This window comes from Schistocerca serialis, chromosome 3, assembly GCF_023864345.2.
Source record: "Schistocerca serialis cubense isolate TAMUIC-IGC-003099 chromosome 3, iqSchSeri2.2, whole genome shotgun sequence".
NCBI classification, from domain to species: domain Eukaryota; kingdom Metazoa; phylum Arthropoda; class Insecta; order Orthoptera; family Acrididae; genus Schistocerca; species Schistocerca serialis.
This window is the reverse complement of record NC_064640.1, coordinates 979,317,037-979,339,309: the sequence shown is the minus strand read 5'-3', so window position 1 is coordinate 979,339,309 and position 22,273 is coordinate 979,317,037. Positions and strand designations below refer to the sequence as shown.

Here is a 22,273-nt window from a genome sequence, read left to right as displayed (position 1 = left end):
ACTTTAGCAGTATGGTCCCATAGGAACTTTACCACCACCATTGACGCAACATCTATCGTAATGTTAACTTGTTTACCACGCCTTCTTTCTTCCCAATACCTCTTCAGTCGGTCGCTTCTCCTTGTTCTCTCGGTGTCCGTGATCTCGATTTTGATTTTGGTATGAGCCCACATACGATCCTCCACCAATCCATCACTGCTAGATTTCCTACCCCTTGTTCCAATTGCTTTCCAATTATCCCTCACTTGTTTCATCCAGTTTTTTAGCGTCAGGCATGTTGTGTTCCATTTTTTTGAGATCATCGTGTTTACGCCCATTCTCGTCATGAGCCAGCAAATCTGTCTGCTCTTCTGTATCATTGCTCCGCGTATCCAAAGTTCAGCTTGTTTTTTAACCCAAGTGACTCTCGAACCGTTTGTTCCTCCTTCTCCAGTCGGATGTAAACTCTCTTGCCCAGGGTTTTCGTCTCCGTTGCATGTAATGACATGTATCTCACTGTCGACGTATAATGTTCCTCGATAGGTTACACTTTCAATGAGTTGTCTTTGCAACTCATCAGTAGTTTTTTCAGTAGCTCCGACTTGTCAATTATGCTATTATTCGTCTGTAGGTTCCTTGTTCTATTCTCCTCCAGATACCGGAAGCTGTGCACATGCTCCACACAGTTTGACCTTCAATTTTTCAGTCGGGTACTGCATTTAACACTATACCTATCTTGAGGCCGTATTTACCCAAATTTCAGCAAGATGTTTTTTCATCTTCTTCATTCTCATGTGACTTTCGCTGGCAACATCTTTATTGACTGAGGCACCCCTCACGGCTTGACTTATAACTTGCAACCATCTCCTTCATACTTTCCAAACTACGTGGAAAATCTCTAGCACTCTCGCGAGAAAGGATACGGTGCGGAATGGCATCAGTTTTCTTTTGAATCCGTTCATCGGATGTGAACGTCAATTTCCGCCGGCTTCTTGCCGCTTTTCAAGCGGAACACTCGCCTCAGATGCCCATGCTGGACGCATACAGTTAAACCACAAAACCCACAGTTCGAGAAGTAAAGGTGACGTTCGCAACGAGGTACAGCCTCTGCAGTCAGGTGGTTTAACCATCATTCGAGCGTCCACCAACGAAGCCACGCCGCCCCCCCCCCCCCCCTCCACCATATGTTCGGGCTTGTACTACAGGGCTATTACAAATGATTGATTGAAGCAATTTCATAAATTCACTGTAGCTCCATTCATTGACATATGGTCACGACACACTACAGATACGTAGAAAAACTCATAAAGTTTTGTTCGGCTGAAGCCGCACTTCAGGTTTCTGCCGCCAGAGCGCTCGAGAACGCAGTGAGACAAAATGGCGACAGGAGCCGAGAAAGCGTATGTCGTGCTTGAAATGCACTCACTTCAGTCAGTCATAACAGTGCAACGACACTTCAGGACGAAGTTCAACAAAGATCCACCAACTGCTAACTCCATTCGGCGATGGTATGCGCAGTTTAAAGCTTCTGGATGCCTTTGTAAGGGGAAATCAACGGGTCGGCCTGCAGTGAGCGAAGAAACGGTTGAACGCGTGCGGGCAAGTTTCACGCGTAGCCCGCGGAAGTCGATGAATAAAACAAGCAGGGAGCTAAACGTACCACAGCCGACGGTTTGGAAAATCTTACGGAAAAGGCTAAAGCAGAAGCCTTACCGTTTACAATTGCTACAAGCCCTAACACCCGATGACAAAGTCAAACGCTTTGAATTTTCGGCGCGGTTGCAACCTTGTTTTCAGTGATGAAGCAACATTTTTTCTTAATGGTGAAGTGAACAGACACAATGTGCGAATCTGGGCGGTAGAGAATCCTCACGCATTCGTGCAGCAAATTCGCAATTCACCAAAAGTTAATGTGTTTTGTGCAATCTCACGGTTTAAAGTTTACGGCCCCTTTTTCTTCTGCGAAAAAAACGTTACAGGACACGTGTATCTGGACATGCTGGAAAATTGGCTCATGCCACAACTGGAGACAGACAGCGCCGACTTCATCTTTCAACAGGATGGTGCTCCACCGCACTTCCATCATGATGTTCGGCATTTCTTAAACAGGAGATTGGAAAACCGATAGATCGGTCGTGGTCGAGATCATGATCAGCAATTCATGTCATGGCCTCCATGCTCTCCCGACTTAACCCCATGCGATTTCTTTCTGTGGGGTTATGTGAAAGATTCAGTGTTTAAACCTCCTCTACCAAGAAACGTGCCAGAACTGCGAGCTCGCATCAACGATGCTTTCGAACTCATTGATGGGGACATGCTGCGCCAAGTGTGGGAGGATCTTGATTATCTGCTTGATGTCTGCCGAATCACTAAAGGGGCACATATCGAACATTTGTGAATGCCTAAAAAAACTTTTTGAGTTTTTGTATGTGTGTGCAAAGCATTGTGAAAATATCTCAAACAATAAAGTTATTGTAGAGCTGTGAAATCGCTTCAATCATTTGTAATAACGCTGTAGATACAATGGAAATTTTTTAGTACGAAAACGCTTTCTTAATATTATTCAAAGTCAAGTGAAGGGAGTTTCAGGTGAAAAGAAGTCGATAAAAAACAGCACAGAAAGATTTACGAAACTATATGAGGCGCCAGCTCGAAAGAAAACAACACATCGATTCTTGTGCGCCTGTTTGATCTATTAAAAGGTCTGTATTTATAATATAAAATGTCACACTAGGTAAAATTAGCTTTCCGGTATGGCCCCTCCCTCCGAAAAATAATCCTGTCTGCGGCCATACCTCAACCCTTTTTTATTTATTTTTTTTAAATTTCTGTGGTATTTCACTCGTCCCAGTTTGGATAGGGGCGCGGATGCAGGGTCCTGGAGGCGACCACGTCGCCGCTCTTCAGCCCACGAATAACATAAAAAATACAGTGACACGATTAAACACTATTATTTTAAGCACGATGCGTGGTGTGTGGGATGATGGTACCGTAGGCTCTCGGTAACATTTCTTAGGAGAGGGATTTGGAGGCATACAAAACTGAAGAAGTGAAATGAGAAACGAATACCGGAAGAGAGTCAAGAGACGAGATGTAAGTGGTAGTGTTCATTTGAAGTTGTGCTGACCTGTCTTGCCCGGCGTGCACTGGCAGTAGAAGCTGCCGACGCGGTCGATGCAGGTGGCGCCGTTGAAGCAGGCAGCGCCGGCGCAGTCGTCGATGTTGAGGGAGCAGTCGGCGCCGGTCCAGCCGTTGACGCAGATGCAGGAGAAGCCGCCCACCGAGTTGGTGCAGGTGGCGCCGTTCTGGCAGACGGACGGCCGCAGCGAGCACTCGTCCACGTCCCGCTGGCAGTGCTCGCCCGTGTAGCTGGCCGGGCACTCGCACGTGTACGAGTTCACGCCGTCCACGCACGTCGCGCCGTTCTGGCACAGGTTGCCCGGGCAGTCGTCGATGTTCTCCTCGCAGTTCTTGCCTCGGTATCCTGCACACACGCAGCAAAACGTACGTCAAACAGAGGCGACCGCGCAAACTCATCACTCCTAACGTAATGTTTGTAAATTGAGGGTCGAGAGGGGAAAGAAAAGGAACTGTCGATGTCAGCTGCATCGGGATTTTACGCGGAATCAGCGGTGAAGACTGAAAATGTGTGCTGGACCAGGATACCGACCCGGGATCTCCTGCTTACTAGGCAGTCGTTAACCGATGCGCCATCTGGACGCGGAGTAGACGCTTCCCGACCGACCCACACTCCCACCTATCCACAGTCCCAGTCTAAGTGCTCCACGCTCGCTACTTTGAGATTCTCGCAGTAGGTCGAAAGTAATTGTGCATCGGTACTAACGATTGCGGATTCTTTGCTCATCGAGGCGAATCAATTATACGAATACGTGGTGTCACTTCTTTCGGACACGACCGAAAGAACAGACACCGGCATTCGTCCGAAAGCAATGACGACATACGTGCGCGAAACGACGCCCACGAAACAGACAGGCCGTGGTGCGTACGTCACAGGTCTTACGAGCGGCGGGGAGCGAGTAACTATTTCAGACGAATTTAGTAATTTCGACTGTGTTTAAATGCTCGGAAGTTCTCGAAAGTACACAACAAAATTAAGACCTTGATTGGACACCTTTTCAATTAAATACTGAATTAACGTGGGCCCTGCACGGAGCTGAGCGTTCACCGAGTGTGGCGGACAAGCCGACTAGTGTGACGTCACGTGTTCGTTGCAGGGCCCGTATAACTCGTTGCATAGGTGCGCGAACAGTCTCTGCCGCCCCTCGACACCACTTGACTACAACGCACAGAAACGCACGAAACTTTCAGGAAAACGTTTCTTTGGGATTTCAACCCGCCCGTCACATTAGCACCTTCTTCGGTCTTCGCGAGCCACCAGAGAACCATTCTGCACTTTGTCGTTCTGTGATAGGTTCGTATTCGTAACACTAAGTCTCGTCAACCGTGTTAATTAGAGAGAAATAATACCCGTGTTTTTCTTTTCAATCAACTTGAAGCAGGCGTCCACAAGTCGTCGTTTCTGTTCGTGTGTCTAGGTGTACGGGACAATCTTTGCACGCACTTCTCTCGTGTTCAAAACGTTCTGTAGAATACCTCTAACACCTAATTTAGAGATGCTGCTCCACTGCGATTTGTGACAGTACAACGCACACACACATTACGGCCGCACCTCAACTACTTAACACTGTCTGCTCACTGACTGGTAGAATGCACATGTTTTTTATAGTTTTTAGTACAATCCTCCACCGTACTTACCACGCTGACATGGCTTATATATCAGGAATATAATTAGCCTCGGAACTTTCTGAGCGGACAGTGCATTTTTGAGGAAGTAGCTTATGATGCCAGGCTTATCTAAATTAGGCTGGAAGGTGACAGTGAGTCAGAGTTGTCGACGCCAATGAATTTGATAACGAGAGAATGGCCATAATTCGTGCCCGTATCGCGTATTTTATGGCAATCGGATTTCTGCAAGTGGTTTACGTCGTCAGGGGTCACAGCGGACGGATGCTATCGGTGGGTTCAATATTTCCAAAGATGCTATGGCAGTGTTTCCCAATCTGGGGTAATTACCCCTTAGGGGTAAACTGAAACTTTTGAGGGGTAAAAACTGAACGATTCGATTGTTTCAGTCATGAAACTAAATTATTTTCTAAAGATCATTACCATTGCCCAAATTTTGTAAGACTATAATACTGATTGTATTTTTCTCAATTAGTAGCACTAATGCGGTGAATGTTACAGTTTCCTCACACAATCCACCCACTACACAAGTATGTTGTGCTTTGTGCCGTACATCGCTGATGATGAAAGTGTGACATATACGTAATATTTCAAGAAAATGTCTTTTCCAAATTGTAGGTAAATAGATAAATGAATTAATTAGCAGCACGAAACAGCAGTAACTCCATAAGGGCTACTATAGTGATGTAGACAGTTTTATTATCATTACAACTAATATCAGTGGCTGTGATCAGACACAAAGTATTAACAGCCTGAAGTCTTCCGGTTTCTACCAGCTCAGAAAGGACTGCAGCAATCAAGTGATTTACGAACAGGAAGTATAGCGCACATGTTTTAACTTCGTCGATTTTAAATGGGGTTGCAGTGTGCAGGTTAAGCAAGAGCTGGAATGGACAGGAGTAATGAAAGGGAAGTATGTTTTATAACAAGTATTTACCCTCACTGTCGACAGTTAGCTTTCTTATGTGAGACGGAGTTGTAGGTAGCACTTGTGATGCACCTCGAATTCCTTCGTTATTCTTTCTAACACCCCACTCCCCTCCCCACATACACACAAAGTAAACATCAGTCATCTGTCATCATTTTAAAAATAAAAGTATTCCAAGAAATGTCTCTCATTCTACAGTTTAGTAAGGTGTTGAGGTTCGTGATAATCTCTGTGTGTGTGTGTGTGTGGGGGGGGGGGGGGGGGGGGGGGTTACTACGTGATGTCTGATTGCAGTCAGGGTTGGGAACGATCGTACTATGGTGTTTGACTAGGCTCCAGCCGGACGCCGCTAGAGCAAAGCAGCCGAGACAGTTTGCTTACAAAACTACTAGCCTTAAATTAGATTTATGTTCTGCATTACGAATACAATGACATCGAGCCTACATACCTGTCCAAGAAAGAGAAAGCGCAGAAGCCACATCGTTCATATTCGCATTGGCTTACTTTTCGTATGGTTTAAAGGCCATGCAAAATCCTTAATGTGCCAGCGCACTACTATGAACTGGAAAACCATTTACTGGAACATCATTAGAACGTCAGCCACAAAGACGTTATGATGCACTGGTTTTCTGACGAACAACACTGAATGCTGGCTGAACTGAAGGCGGGCGTTAGGATAAAAATTGAGTTAAGGGTAAGTAGAGTGGTGACAAAATCTTTTATGGTCGACATCACCCTTTATTTGTAATCGTGCAACGTGATGATCATTTGGTAACAAGATAGATGCTTTCAAACTAGAAGTAATCCTATGGGGAAAGTCTGCTTCTAGTTTATGATATGCAACATTTCTCAGACAGGCTACATTTCAGTGATTGAAACATTTCATCATGAGTTCCAAGACACTGCACGACTGAAGAGGAATTTCGATTTATTTGTCACACCATTCTCACTTTTCGCTGTTAATGTACTTCATTATTTACAACTTGAGCTGACAGACGTACAATGTAGCACTCAGCTCTGCGACCGGTTTGTCCAATTCAGGAATTTACACGACTCTTATTATAAAATGTTACCCCTAGAGCAATATCCACGACTGCACAGACAGGCTGCTAACGTTATTTCAATGTTTGGTTTAAAACGTGTGCGAACTTTTTTTTATGTTATAAAATTGACCAAGTCCCGCCCACGTTCAGACGTAACAGATTTTAATCCGCGTAACTCCATGTGTTTGTATCAGGAACCACAGTTCCCGGTTCAATACGTATTTTAAAATCGAAATGTACGTAAATTTATAAACGTCAGAAATTACAGGCCAGTACGTGAAACTGTAGTTCTCTTCGCCGAATTCGCACTATCCAAAGTACTTATTGAATCGAGTAATAAGTGTTATTGGTTTGGAAGAAAGTAAAGAGAGCTGAAAATAAACACTACTGATAAAATCGTGCTTATAGATGTATGCTGCAATATCCGCGTCTTAGAAGTAGTTACACTGAGTTGCAAAGCTGCCTGGCACCTGCTGGGAGTAGCAGAGTACTGGGGGAAGCCGGCGCGCTGGCCAGGCCTCGTCAAGGCAATCTGCCACAGCCGTACCAGCCAGGAGCGATGTACGGTGGAAAGACACCGCGGAGAAGACAGATGCAATCCACAGAAAGTAAGTCACTCACGAACAAGGTTAACTCAAAAAACGTTCTTTCGATCAGTTCTTTAATATTGTTACGCGCTCTGGGACAGTTACCAGACTGAGTTAACGGAGGGGACAGAAAATTCGAACTACAAATTCGCGATGACTAGTCACAGATTTATTGAATCAGCGAGAAAGCGCCGCAGAAATACTACGGTGTGGGACGCTAAAAGAAAGGAACTGTGCATCGTAAAGAGCTTTCTCTCAAAGTTCTGACAGCTCAGCTTCCGAAACGAGTCAAGAAACGTGTTATTCCTTGCAATATACATCTCGTATAATGACGAGGGATTGTTCTGTAACACTACGTAATTTCTCCCAAATATTTTCAGTGGTGTGTAAATACGTGCAGAACTTAACCAGAATATAGAATTTCTTCAGGCGAGTGTGTGTTCTTACAACTATAAAGACATTACAATTTTCAGTGGTTCTCAGGGTGGTAAAAAGTCCAAGATCTGTGGAACACGTAAAGAATTTACCTAATCTGTCTGCAGCCTAAAGCAAGTATATGAGTATGACTTATTGGAAATCAGCGCAAATCATGATCCGACATAAACGCGACGTCGATTCAAGAAGTTAGGTAACAGGAGAACTTGCCTGATATGTTACCTACATCAGTGGGGTACTCGTGGGATAGCTGCAGTAAATTAAACCGAATGTCTTCTCCGCAGGCCTCATGGCTTGCAATACATATGGAATATGCAGCAGGGCGTTTAGTTTTAGGGTGTAATAAGATATAAAATGATTCACACGTGTTTATTTTTAAATGTCTACTCATTTCCAATTTGGTATTCGAATATGTCTTTCAGGATATTTACACTCTTATTAGAAACTTCACTGAAAGTATCGTATTATTTGGCCTGCTGGAACAGCTTAATTCGAAGCGTGCGACTGGCAGGTGGGCCGGACCCTGATAGAATTTGCGCGGCCGATTAACGAGCGCTGGTCTAGTATACGAGCCATCACCATTGTAGGTTTTACGCGGTTTTCCACTCTCGTTTTAGCAATTACTTTAGTGTTCCCCAGTCAACCAGGTAAACAATCATTTGAAATACGATAACGCAGAGAACAAAGTTAACACGATTCGCAGGCGACTCGCCTTAGGTTAACTGAATACTATGGTGACACGAAGGGCATCCGACCACAACATTACAATAAAATAAATTTGCCAAATTGTGAAAATCACGAATCCTGCACAACGCGATAGGACAGAGAGACGGTTCAAATGGCTCTGAGCACTATGCGACCTAACTTCTGAGGTCATCAGTCGCCTAGAACTTAGAACTAATTAAACCTAACTAACCTAAGGACATCACACACATCCATGCCCGAGGCAGGATTCGAACCTGCGACCGGAGCGGTCGCTCGGCTCCAGACTGTAGCGCCTACAACCGCACGGCCACTCCGGCCGGCAGGACAGAGAGAGGTTGAAAGTGTGGTCAAACGAATATTCTTATTAGTGACTGTGTTTGTTATACGTGCTTTTCATGTTGTCGATGTCGACGGTACGTTGGTCTCGCATATTTATAGGCCGCAGATGAATCTTAACTGTCCGGTAATGAGGCTGGTGACCTGCGGGGGCGGTGCTGCCGCGCACAGCCATGTCATCTCTCGTGTCCCGCTCAGCAGGAACTTCACAGGCGCGCCGCGGTGGGAAACGTAGCCGGAACGAATCGAAGGAGGCGCAAAAAGAGTGAAATCCGCATGGCAGGCGTCGGCCTTGCTGGGACATTCAACCGCGCCGCGCCGCGCCGCGCAGCGCCACAGTCGCCCGCTGAATGAATAAGCGCGTAATGCAAGCTGGAAGCCCGCCAGACACAGACAGCGCAGATACGGCTTCCCAGCCCTTACGTGCCTCGTCGAGCCCCATATTGGTGCTGTTTAATGTCCCATCAACACAGAAGCCTCTGCAACGCTTGCTGCACAGCCGTTACTCTTCCCCACGTCGACATACAGCACGGGTCATTCGCCGTACTTGCTGCATACCTACCAGTGACAGGCTTTTTATTTCATCTGAAGCTTCTTCAGCTGAGGTGTGTGGGTGTGTAAAAGAAAGTTCTTACGGCATGATTGGCGGGAATGGATGTTTATTCGAGAGTCCGCTTCGACCATTGGACCATCAAGCCCGACGTTGTTTGTGACGTATCTGCGTGGTTATACAAACAATCCCGAAGGTTCGGTGAAGCTGTGATATCACAGGGTCTATCATATGGACCACCAACTACGCGGACGGAATCGTTTATCGTTTCCCGCACCGTGAGGGACGAGGGAAAGGGGGGGGGGGGGCATGGGCTACAAAGCAGATGGATTGTAGATAACTGGCCAAATACGTATCTCAGACATAGAGCATGACAAACCGCGACAATATTTCAGTGCTAACGAGTGAGAATCATTAGAAAACTAACAATATTTGATTGCATTCCCGAAATGTCTAGTACCGAGGTGAGATGTTCTTCCGTGGAGTTGTATTCGGGAAGCGCAGTGTTCACGGGTCGTTAACTCTAAGCAATCTTTCAGTCAATTTCCACCTTAGGCAAAAAAAATTACTTTTTTTTCCTACACATGTTTCAGTACTCATGTGCTCCCTTCAGTAATATTTTAAGTCATTAATGAAGAAAACCTTACAAGCCAGGATCACTAAAAAGCATTTTATTGGATGAGCATGATACAACGGATTATCCATCAGTGTTACAAGTGGCTTCACACTGCATATGCACTTCCCACTCTGAAGCGACTTGCAACACTGATGAATGATGACACCATACCTCTGTCGAAACTGGTCGTCCAATAAAATGCTTTTTTCGCGACCCTGGCTTATCAAGTTATCTTCAGTTATCACCAGTTGCACATCGTCCCCAGACTGGTAATATGAGTAATATGTAACTTTTTTTAAATTATTCAGACGTACATAACGCTATCAGTTTTGTAAACCGATAAGTTTTAAAAAACCAATGACAGTACAAAGTATTAAAACATGTATGTGTAAAACAATGGATTTTCTATTACACAAGGCGGAAATTCTCTCTTTCTGTGTACACACGAAAATTAAAGGGGCTATAATATTCGAAACATAATAATCTTACGCTACCTACTTTCCTTCCTCCCAGACTTCTTAACGCTCCTAATACCAAAAGGAAATGGGGGGGGGGGGGGTTGCTTTATGTCCACCTCTTCAAAAATTGTATTCTTGTCAATTATTTTGTATTTTAAAATTCTGAAAAAAATATTTATTGTTTTTAATGCATTCTTCTACCTGATTTCATAAATATTAAATTTTTCGGTTAAACTTAACCCAAAAATTTAAGTGTTAGTGGTAGATGACACTCTCCCCAGTAAATGTCATATTCTATATTTTCATGTTTAGGTCCTTCTTTACGTATCAATGTCTCTTTTTAAAGGGCGATGTGAGTAAAAGTAAATAACAATTAACGATATTTGCATTTTTTAATTTTTTGGGGGTGGGCATACAGAGAAGAAATGACGCGTCCACGGAAAGCACTTTGGAAGTCTTCGGAAGCGTTGCAATGCGCGATGCCGTGACACGCCTAACTGCAGAGACATCGCATGATACTTGTTCTGTATTCCATACACAGAGTGACCGAATAAAATTCACCCGAAAAATGTTTTAGGATTGTGGAGCCAATGGAATTTGTTCAATCAATTTCTTAATAAGCTGACAGAAGATGAAAGGTAGGTTAGTTGATTTGGGGATGGGGACCAAACAACGAGGTCACCGGTCCCATCGGATTAGGGAAAGAAGTCGGCCGTGCCCTTTCAAAGGAACCATCCTGGCATTTGCCTGAAGCGATTTAGTGAAATCACGGAAAACTCAACTCAGGATGGCCGGACGCGGCTTTGAATCGTCGTCCTCCAGAATGCGAGTCTAGTGTGCTAACCACCGCGCCACCTCGCTCGGTGAAAGTCTGAATGGATTTTTTCGCAAGACAATACAACAGCGCATAAATGACACGCAAACTTGGCACGCGTTCACGATATATTCAGCGAATAAAATACCCTAGTCTCCGAGAGCTGAAGAATCGTATGCGTTCAAAAAATCCCCACACACTGGATGAGCTACAGGGAAGCAGGGAAAACGCTATTACTGCCATCTTTCAGGCAGAGCTATACACAGTATAGAAAAAAAAAATTATCGTGCATTCCCGCTTGACGACGGAACATCTCGCCCTATAATCTTACTTCAATTCATCCACGTGACCAATACCGCGCACTTTGCTCTCTCGTGTAAATAAAGGCATTATCTGCGATAACTTCTCCCGTATATACATTTACCGACTCGAGAGTTTGTACTTGCTACATAGTTTAAAAAGTCCGCCAGCGAAGACACACGCATTCTGAGCAACATTTATGTATCTTGAAGTTATGGTGCTACGTTCATTCTCCACTATACACGACAAAGAGCGTACTGTATGTACTATTCCGGAAGGCGTCCTAATCGATATTTCTGTACTAGACTCACTATACGTTGCACTGCAAAATAAACTGCATTTCTCCATGTTGAACTCCAGAACGCAGACTGCTGAGAAATGTCAACGTTCCTTATTTGTCGCAGTTTCTCAGATGGTTCGAGGCATCGTGAAACTAATCATCTGTTTTATGGACAGTCCAAGACAACATCTCGTGAATAGTGAACGAACCTGGACCAGAGATTCCATAAGAAACGAGTGGTATATCACATAACAGTAGTTAGTAAATATCCAATAGTGTATCTTAAATGTACACTAAAAAAGTCGACTTTTACGTAGCAACACAACAATCATTCCACGTAAAAGGAGTGCTACAATCCAGATTTGCATCCACTCCCTCGACAGCTGTCAGATAAATTGCAGGTGTAGCCATTAAATCAAGAGTAACTTAACTGGCACACAAGCACGCATATAAAATTATATATTGTTGCGCAGCTTCGTAGCTTCTGCGAGGCGAATTTCGTAACCGGCGACAGAGAAACCAGTCACTGTTATGCTCGAATTGACAAACGAACTAGCTGCAGCCACTTGTTCCTTTTACGAAAAACGCGACTACAGGTAGCTTAGTTGGAGAAAATTTCCCGCCGATCTCGGACATTTATTAAAACGAAGCATGGAAATCGTACGATATTCATCGTTCTCTGTCAGAAGGCTGCGGATAGATAGTTTGTTGAAAGAAATTATTCCGAAGGGTGGATGAACAAATGGGTTCAATTTACAAGATTTATCGGCTACAGAATATGCGAGACTGGTTCAAAGCTACGAACGTGACTGCAGCCTGCGTCACAAACCAGTTTGAATCGTCAAGTGCCACAATTAGCCGACGGCGGGCGGTTCGTAGCTGCCCAGGCCTGCCACTGCTGAAGCAACTCACCACTGCACGACATCACTTCATTTCAGGTGAAAAACTATGGAAATTAGACGTGCCATACTTCACGAGGAAACTGATTTGTGAATTGTTGAATTAATGAGAGAAAGGTAACGCAAAAGGGACTCCTACCTCAATACGCATATTCTCCTCTTTCCGCATACAGGATGCGGTGCTTAAATCCGGACAAATGTATCTTTTTTAAAAGCAAATTTACTAAAACAAAATACAAATGGAAGTTGTGGTATGTTTCAAAAGTAAAATTACTAGATGTAACCCCCTTGAGCAGCAATGACCGCCTCCTATCTTGTCCTGAAGCAATCGCGCACACAATTTAAAACGGCGCTGTCCCTATTCGCGAATGCTACTTCGGTAGCGGTGCGTAGAGGCGTGACATTAGGGTGCCCCGTCTTGCTGATAACTCATTCGACTACGCTCCAAATATGCTAGTCTAGGGGGTTCTAACCCGGGGCACAGAACTACTCTGACCACAACATATCAACGTTATCCTTATCCGAGAGCCAGTTTTGGACTAAATAACTCTTATGAGGTCCTCTTCTGCCATCCGACCCATTGTTCGCTCGCTGACATTAAATACTGACTCCATTTCCTCAGCGACTGCCCCGAGTCCTCCGAAAGCAGCGCCTGAGCATTTTCGATGGCTGCCACAGTTCGTGACACGTGTTTTCTCGCATGAGGTTTCCTCACCACGTTAGCAGAACCTTCCCCAGACTTCTCCGAAGCATTTACTTGGCCACAATATCGTAAACAGTTGCTCTCGGGTACCCGAAAAATCTAACTATTTCAGTGGGCGAGCGATAATCGCGGCTCTTCGCTTGTACTCCGCACTTGTCCGTCACATCGCGGGAATTTTGAAGTTCTGACTCTTTACTTGATGCCTGTGGCTTTCAAGAACGATATGGCGGGAAATTCAAACTGAAATTTGTACAGATTAAACCCTGTACGTATCTGTAACGCTAAATGTAGAGTCGTCAACCACAAGACATGTTTGAATAGTGACTGTAGTGAGAATTGCCCAAAATGAGACATTTAAACAGGTTTAACCAGCCCGTCGTGCGATAGGCAACAGTATTTCAACGCATACTAATCACGGCACAGAAATAATTCTTTCCATCCCGCCTGCACACGCACCCAAGAGACTACCATTGAACGTGATACACTAAAAACATGTTCATGTGCACAAAATCTTTCTAGTAGTGAAAATCACCTACATACCGGAAAAAAGATCTAGAATCTACGTGGGATCGAACCACGGATCATTGGATTTTGCAGCAGCCACCAGCATAGTTCACGATGAGTTTCACTCATCTAAATGTAGCACTGCCATTTGAACGTCGCCAGTCTCCAAATCATGTACATCTTTTAGCGATGAGAAAGGTCTTTGGCCGCACAGAACTTAAGACATTTCGTGACTTCCCACGTATCAGAGAGACGAAAGGAAGGGAGAACGTTATTTAAGAGCCAAGTCGGGCACTTGGATACGTACAGAGATCTAGTGCAGGCTGGAATTCGCTGAATCGGACGGTGAAAGTGTTCACTCAAGCGTGGGAGCTTATACTGCCTCAACAGTTTTTCCTTAACTAGTCTTTCACCTACCGCGCTGTCGGTTCGCGAGTAGACCACAACACCGATATTTTTCTATTTCGTGACACATTTTACGATTTGTCAATGAATTCTGTTGCTTCAGCACCCTATGAAATCCGAAATAAACCTCAGAAGATACGTACACAAATACTTGTACTTTGCACACAAAGGCGGCTTCTAGTCCTGAGCGACTTATTCGCGGTTTGCCTCCAGGATTAAAATGAATTTCCCTTGTCATCAAGCAACCAGGAGTAAATATACAAGAAGTTTTATTTCGCCTGTATCTCACTCAGGAAACTTCTATTCCATAATGAACGCAAAGCCCTTGGACCGCACTGGGTCTTCGTTATTTGTAAACAGTATCATTCACTTACTACACTTAAAGAAAACTTTTGACAGTCTTGCCTGGAATAGTTTCTTTGAAATTCTCAAGGCAGCAGGGGTAAAATGAATCACTTCTCCAGCAGAAGGAGGTTCTTACTCATTGGTCTGAAGATGACCACAGTAGTGGTCGAAACCGGTCACCATAATAAATAAATTGTGATCAAGACTGTTTTTGATAGTAAAGATTTGTAACGCATTGATCACTGTCACTCGCATAATGTATTCAAAAGTAAGAAACAGAATCGCTCAAGGGTTTCCAAGATTTTAAAAAGTGCTGGCACAAGTGTATTATATGTGAGGAGGATTACTTTCAAGGTGATAAATAAATAAGGATACTTTACTTTTTGATAACACGTCACACGTACCTTGGGGACAGACGCACTCGTAGCTGAGCTGGTCCACCTCGCGGCAGGAGCCGCCGTTGAGACAGGGTGAGGGGCTGCACGGGATGTACTCGCTCTCACAGTTCTGCCCCGTGTACCGCGAGTCGCACAGGCACCTGCAACACACGTCACTCTCAAGCTGCCGCTAGCAAATTAATGTACCATGCGATCCATAACTTAATAACAAAGTGTTTTTGTCCGCCAGTGTACAGTTTCACCACAAGGGCTGTAGTGACCTCCAACACGATCGATCGTGTGCCACTGTGAGGAGACGTTGTGCACCGACAAAGTGCTACCACTACAGAGTCTTACAATCACATTAAACTGTATCATGTTCTCTGAAATACGAAAAATGAAACTTTTCATCGGAGTTTAATCCAAGCTGAAAAGTACTTACAAACAATGTTCGCAAAAGAGGACTGCAAAACTACGGTGCACCACTACTACAATTCATGCTGTTCTCACAAGTGAATGAGTTTTGTTTATAAATACTTTAAAAAAATTACGGGCATTTACTTTTTATGAAAATAATATTTGGGAGAAACATATTGCGAAATATTGCAATAATGGTCTAGACTTCCCATGAATGAAGGTCAATATTCTGTATGCAAGCAGGTGGAAACTTCATCCGTATCATGCTAGGAATCTACAGGGCGGTGCAAAATTGGGTGTTAGGAACTTTTTGTCTACTACGACGTAATACGGGGTGATATATTCTACCGCTACGGTCGCAGGTTCGAATCCTGCCTCGGGCATGGATATGTGTGATGTCCTTCGGTTAGTTAAGTTTAAGTAGTTCTATGTTCTAGGGGACTGATGACCTCAGATGTTAAGTCCCAGAGTGCTCAGAGCCATTTTATATTCTTGCTATCGTACTCGTGCTATAGCAGACGACCTGAAATATAGTATATAACGTTTCCAACGTTGTTTCCTTCTGCAGCAATGAGTCTGTAGAGCCTTTAACTGAATTCCGTGATGACTTTCTGAAGAATTATCATTTCCGGCTGCACAAGGCATTTGGCGGCGTCGTGCAATCGGAACAAATTCGTGTTCCCGGACTTGTCTGTATTGATCTTGTGTGACAGGTTCCTCGATAATAATGGACTCAATAATGCATTGTGCATAGACTGTGCATCAAACAATGACTTTTTGTAGATGAAGTGTAGCAACAGCTCGAACTTGTGGGTCCACAGTACCGCTGTTCCAATGTTAATGCTCCCTTTCTGAAATGTCAATTGAGACAAAAGTGTGCGAGCTACAGAAATTTCAGAGCAAAAATACAGCGGTATCACAAGGAGAATCATTTACAGCGTACGATTAAAGCACAGTATACAAACGCTTTCTAACACGCATTTTGCGCCACTCTGCGTTCCTACTTCAGCTGGGGTAAGTAACACAGTAGAGAGAGCCCTGTTCTACAGATGGGGTCTTCACAAGATACGATTATACGTCCTGATGTTACGTAAAGAAACAGTTTTGAGACCACACCATTGCCAATTACTTTCTCGACAAACAAAACGAGTACAACTCGTTTAAACTCTGTGACGAAACATATTCATCGAGCCAGAGACGAATTCAGGTTCCACCTAGATGTTATCTGCGCTGCCGAAGGGGGCACACTGCAGATTAGTAAAACTTCGAATCGGAGCGAACTCTCAATAATTTGCATAATATTCATCATTAGCTCCAGTTTTGAAATATCACCTTACAAAAATAAACACACCGCCCTGCATTTCAGACAAATTTTCTCGTTGCTTATTCAAATGTGCAGATTATTGTTCACAGGCCTCATTACGGAAAATTTCACAGCACCCGCGAATAAATCTACATTTTACTTAATTTTCTCGTACTGATATGTACTTTCTAATCAATATCTCCGAAAGGAAATATTGGAAACAATAACTATTACTTCAAATGAAGGAAATCGGTAACGATTTACGTTTTATTACAAGAAATTAGCAAATTTATGTCCATAATGCCTTCTCCCCTCGTCATGGAAAATAAGATCTAAACAAAGTCCTAGGTAAAACGGCAAATTTTATCAATTCTCAGGAAAGTGAGATCATCAATAATAGAAAAAAACTAGCGATTCCTTTAAGAATGCTGAAAATCCCTTTACGAATGACGACAGATAAAGAGAAATAATTAACTGAATGAGATTGCTTGAAATAACAGAAGTAAGATTAGTAAGCTAAATAAGCTAGCAATACAATAGGGAAGATGTTTTCATCTACTTACGGTTAAGTCTGAATTTAAGAAAAAAAAAATTGTCAAACAGATTTGGGTCTGAGCACTATGGGACTTAAGATGTGAGGTGATCAGGCCCCTAGAACTCAGAACTACTTAAACCTAACTAACCTAAGGACATCACACACATCCATGCCCGAGGCAGGATTCGAACCTTCGACCGTAGCGGTCGCGCCGTTCCAGACTGAAGCGCCTAGAACCGCTCGGCACTACGGCCGGCGTCAAACAGGTTTGATTTAGGCTACAGTTCTCATACTGACAATTCCGGCGCATAAGTTTGAAATTTGGCTCAAAGGTGTCGACAACCTTCCTCCGTAATTGTGCAAAAGTGTGGTGCCCTGGGACGTCACCCTCGGGCTCAGCGACGCTTCAAACAGCCGACGCATGGAAAAAAAGGTCCACAGGTCAGAAGTTCATGTGAGCTGCAAGGTGGGTTAATGGTGTCACATTGGCACCACAGTTCTATCGAACACCAACCGTGCACGCGTCATACGGTGGCAAGGCGTCACACCCCCTCTCACCCCTTTCTTTTGACGCCTTTGCGATGGAGGTCAGAACCGCGAAACACAGAATTAAAATCACGCTGTTTTCTTACGGTGGGCCAGTGAAACATTTAATATACACCGCTGCTCAGAATCGACACAAAAACGCCTCAGGAGTGAACGAAATCACCCCTTCGCTTCATGCGTCGATTCTCACATATTCCGCGATCGGAAACTACAGTTCGCAGTGCGATACGCGACAGGACGACTTTCTCGACAACGTTCGACATTGCCACTCGCACATACGTATATACCTGGCAGAATCTTTGAAAGATATTCTTCCTTGCAGCTGCCTTAGCGCCTGAACGCAAGAGAATACCACCCTGAAGAGAGGTGGGCGTCAAAGGAGCTGCCTAACCCTCCGGCGCTAGAGCAGCCGTGAGGCCGAAGTTTCTGACTTGTACATTTGTAACATGCTCAACTACGGTACGTAGATGGCACCGAAGGTGTTGCCGAATTAGGGGCTCTCAGAAGAACTCTTTGCTATTTTATTCGCGCACATCTTAATGTCGTCATATGACTGGCTATCCTGGATTACACAGCGGGAGATCGTCCAACTTGTACGTTTTGTGGTGAGACGTGGTCGTCCAGTATCATACGGCCTACTCGTCATTTCACCATCCCACAGGTGCTCACGACATTAGTACGCCAGCCACAGCACCAAAACAATGTGTCCGTCAAAACCGCCTATATCAGTGGATTTCAGCATTTGCGACCCGTATCTTCGCTATAATGACTGCCCTTTCGCCCCTCTTCCGCTTACATTCCTTCCCTGCCGCGTCACGTGCCCTACCACCGACAGGAGGCTTCGACCTCACGGTGGGCAGTGCTCATAACGTTTTGGCTTATCAGTGTATATTGACAATAGTATCGAACGTGTGAGGACTCCTTTATATTTTTATCGATGTGAATGTGTTACGAAGGACGTGCTGAGCTATATGTCCCACAAGTTCTGTTCTGAATCCGGTCGCAAAATTCTGCTCATCAAATGACAGCACGGAAGTGTTCTGAATGTCTTCCGGGACTCGAGGAGCACAAAAGCTACCCGAACGTCGTTGCGTATAGCACTCTGAATCTTACGGACCGGCAGCGCGTACTGGCAACTGGTGCCGAAGTCATCGAGAAGAAGAAATGCGAGAAGAGTTGGCTGCGAGCGGCGTGTGAGCGGGACGGGCGGCGAGCGGCAGTTCCAGCCGAGTAAGAGTGGGGCCGCGCTCGACCGGTTTGCTTCCTGGTCGCGATACGCATCTGCAGCGCTGCGCTCGTTTCGCGCTCGGGGACTGCGCCGCTCCGTTCAAAATGCCACCTTCTCCACTGAGACACCCTGGCCCTATGCCACCCGTCCGACCCTCCGGAAACAATACTGACCAGTCACACACGCTAGTCACGTGACCGAGAGCTCGACGACATCTAGCGCTCTTCGAGAATACGAGACGAGAGTGACAACTACTACGACACCTTTCTCGGAGAAACTGCTCCGACTCGTTTTGTCTCGGAACAATAGGAATGAAGACACATTCCGTCGGTGGCTATAAAATAGGTCACGAATTCCTTTGGGTTTTACGGCATTCTCTCCAGATTCCGCTGAGTAGTTTTTCCTTCGTTCGAAGTTTTTGGACGATCGTTAGAAAATGCGACATTCTTCTTTGCGATAACTACCTCCCATTTAAATGCTCGTCCAAAATATTACGCATATCGCAACCACATATTCTTAATTCTCGCTTATTCCTAAACGTGTTTTTTAGTCATTTACCAATACCTCACAGCGGCACAACGTTCACAAAAATCCTACATCGACACTAATATTTTTGCACGCTACATCACCGTAAAGGATACAAATGACAAAAGAATATTATTCAGAAAAACTGCGGATGATTACCGTACATATGAGAAGGATGATTGAAGTAAATACGATTTCTGACTCGCTGTGAAGCCTCCACAAGCTGCAGGCCGAGGCTCTTCTGAGACAACAGACTCGCATTAGGGAAGACGGCCATTTAAATCCCCCCTCTGGCCGTCCAGATTCCCCCAAACTGGCAAACACCGGAATGTTTCCTTTGAAAACGATAAGGCAAAGTTCCTTCCCCAGTCCGACCACACGCTCGTTCTCCGCTGACCTAGTCGTTGAACCCTTATCTTCTTTCTTCAAAAGCTCTAAACGTCGTGCCAAGGCACAAAACTGTGTTTGGATATGTTTCTGGGAATTACCCTGTACGCTGTTTGCACGGGAGATGTTTCAACCGATGTTCAGAGCATTTGGAGTCACTAACAAATGTACACAATGCCTCCCCCAGTCTATCAGTCCCCTACGAAACATGATAGTAAACTGCAATCTTACATGTATAAGTGTATCACTGAAGGAAAATTTGAAAAGGAACTCTTTCGAAAACTTATTTTTCCATTAAGCACTCCAGCGGCGGCGTTCACGTGTTCAGTGCAGTGTGAAGCGTTCGTAATCTACACCCATTTTGTAGTTCCAGTTTCGAATAGGTTAGTTATACTGTCCGTTACGACCATGCCTCTATCACCGAGTGCCAGTGACACTTTTCGACCAACATGTCCCGTACGCGTCGAAATGCCACGCCCTTTCACAGAGCCCGATCATCCTCACATACAAATACCGCACCGTTATGTACGGAAGTGACATACTGGCGCTTTCTTCACTAAGGCAGGGGTAACACTGACCTTTGCCCCCACAAAGGAAGGAGCGCTGCTAGGGCTGAGTGTACGATATCCGATATGACTGAGGTGCAGTTTTGTTACATCCACACTGTACGTGTCACCAGCTGTCTATCAGAGATCATTTAGCACGAGTGAATATACTTTAGGCGGCATTTACTCATATAACAACATTCCACGACTGATTGCGTATGTTAAAAGATGTACTTTTCTCGTGTCACAAACAGAACTGTCACACGCAGCGTAATTCGCCTGCTGAAACACTTACTGGCTGGACTTAAAACTCCCACGTCTGCGCACTCACCGCCGCCACGAAAAAAATATCGTAAACTATTCCTCGTGAGCGTCATTTAGTCTCGTGACTTCTATTCGTCCACATTAGTAAAGCTTCAGCTGTCATGGAACTGCTGACATTTTGAGCGTGTTACACTAACATGGATATAGAGATATCATCTGTGGATTTTTGTGCACGGATAGTTTCACTAATGGCTGTAAAATGCCACGCATTATCTCCCAAAACAATTTTAGCAGCAACTTGAAGCTTCACTTACTGGCATGCAAATGTGTAATTACATCTGTAAGAGATTTTTGTCATATGAAAATAGTGTACACTTTTATTTCCCTTAAAAAACTCTACATTGACGTAACAGAATTATTTTGACATTTAGTATACGTATTAAACAGCAGCACTTTTCCCTTTTTTTTTAATTCCCTTACGTACGCCAGTTTTATCAGGAAACACTTATGCGTCTAGAAACAAATACTGTGTCCTATACGATAAGAAATGGTTCAAATGTCTCTGAGCACTATAGGACTTAACATCTGAGGTCATCAGTCCCCTAGAAGTTAGAACTACTTAAACCTAACCAACCTAAGGACATCACACATCGATGCCCGAAGCAGGATTCGAACTTGCGGCAGTAGCAGTCGCAAGAATCGTTTATATAATAGTAGAATATAGGATAAATATGTTTGTGGTTGAGCTGCAGAGTGGAATCTTCATAAAGTGAACGTGACGTTTCTGTTCACTCGCTCGCATAGAAAGTACTGAACCACTTGTAAACGACTGCAGGCGGAGGCTCCTAGACAGTTTATTGCTTCTGTAGTTTCGATGTCATAACAAAAGGTCTTATTTAATCAAAGAACGAGATTGATTTTGTTCCACACTGCACACGGTGACAGAAGTTGGCCGGACTAGATGATCGCCACACACAGACTTAAGTGACACGCCTGGTTTAAAATCAAGCACGTAACTGCAGGACACGTGAGATGCGAACAAAAAACCGATGACGACCCCACGAATTATCTTAGAAAACAGGTTAAAGAAAGTCAAACCTACGTTTACAGCACTTTTAGACTTGGAGAAAGCTTTTGACAATGTTGACCGGAATATAATCTTTCCGAGTCCACAGGTGGTTGTGGTGGTGGTGGTGGTAGTGGTAGTAGTAGTAGTAGTAGTAGTAGTAGTAGTAGTAGTAAAACACAGGGAGCGAAAGTTTATTTACGGTTTGTACAGAAACTGGACTGCAAGATTTTGTCCTGAAAGGACACTCACTCTCTCTCTCTCTCTCTCTCTCTCTCTCTCTCTCTCTCTCTATCTATCTATCTATCTTTCCCCTTGGCAAGTTATAATACCTGGCTATGAGCTCGCTACTAAATCACGTCGTCGCAGAAAGAATATTTTCTAGACTGTGCATACGAGAAGTACTGTATGAAGTAACGAGGTCAGTTC

The 22,273-nt window shown here is 44.4% G+C and overlaps 1 protein-coding gene across 1 annotated transcript in view; it reads right to left on the bottom strand.

Annotated features, from left to right (window-relative positions):
* The window catches only part of LOC126471420 (neurogenic locus Notch protein), a 381,291-nt gene that overhangs the window by 68,216 nt on the left and 290,802 nt on the right, over positions 1-22,273 (bottom strand). The window contains exons 5-6 of the mRNA XM_050099559.1: positions 15,056-15,189; positions 3,107-3,463 (exon numbers count right to left, since the gene is read on the bottom strand). Of these exons, the coding sequence (XP_049955516.1) occupies positions 3,107-3,463; positions 15,056-15,189 (491 nt within the window). The remainder of the gene's footprint in view (positions 1-3,106; positions 3,464-15,055; positions 15,190-22,273) is intronic.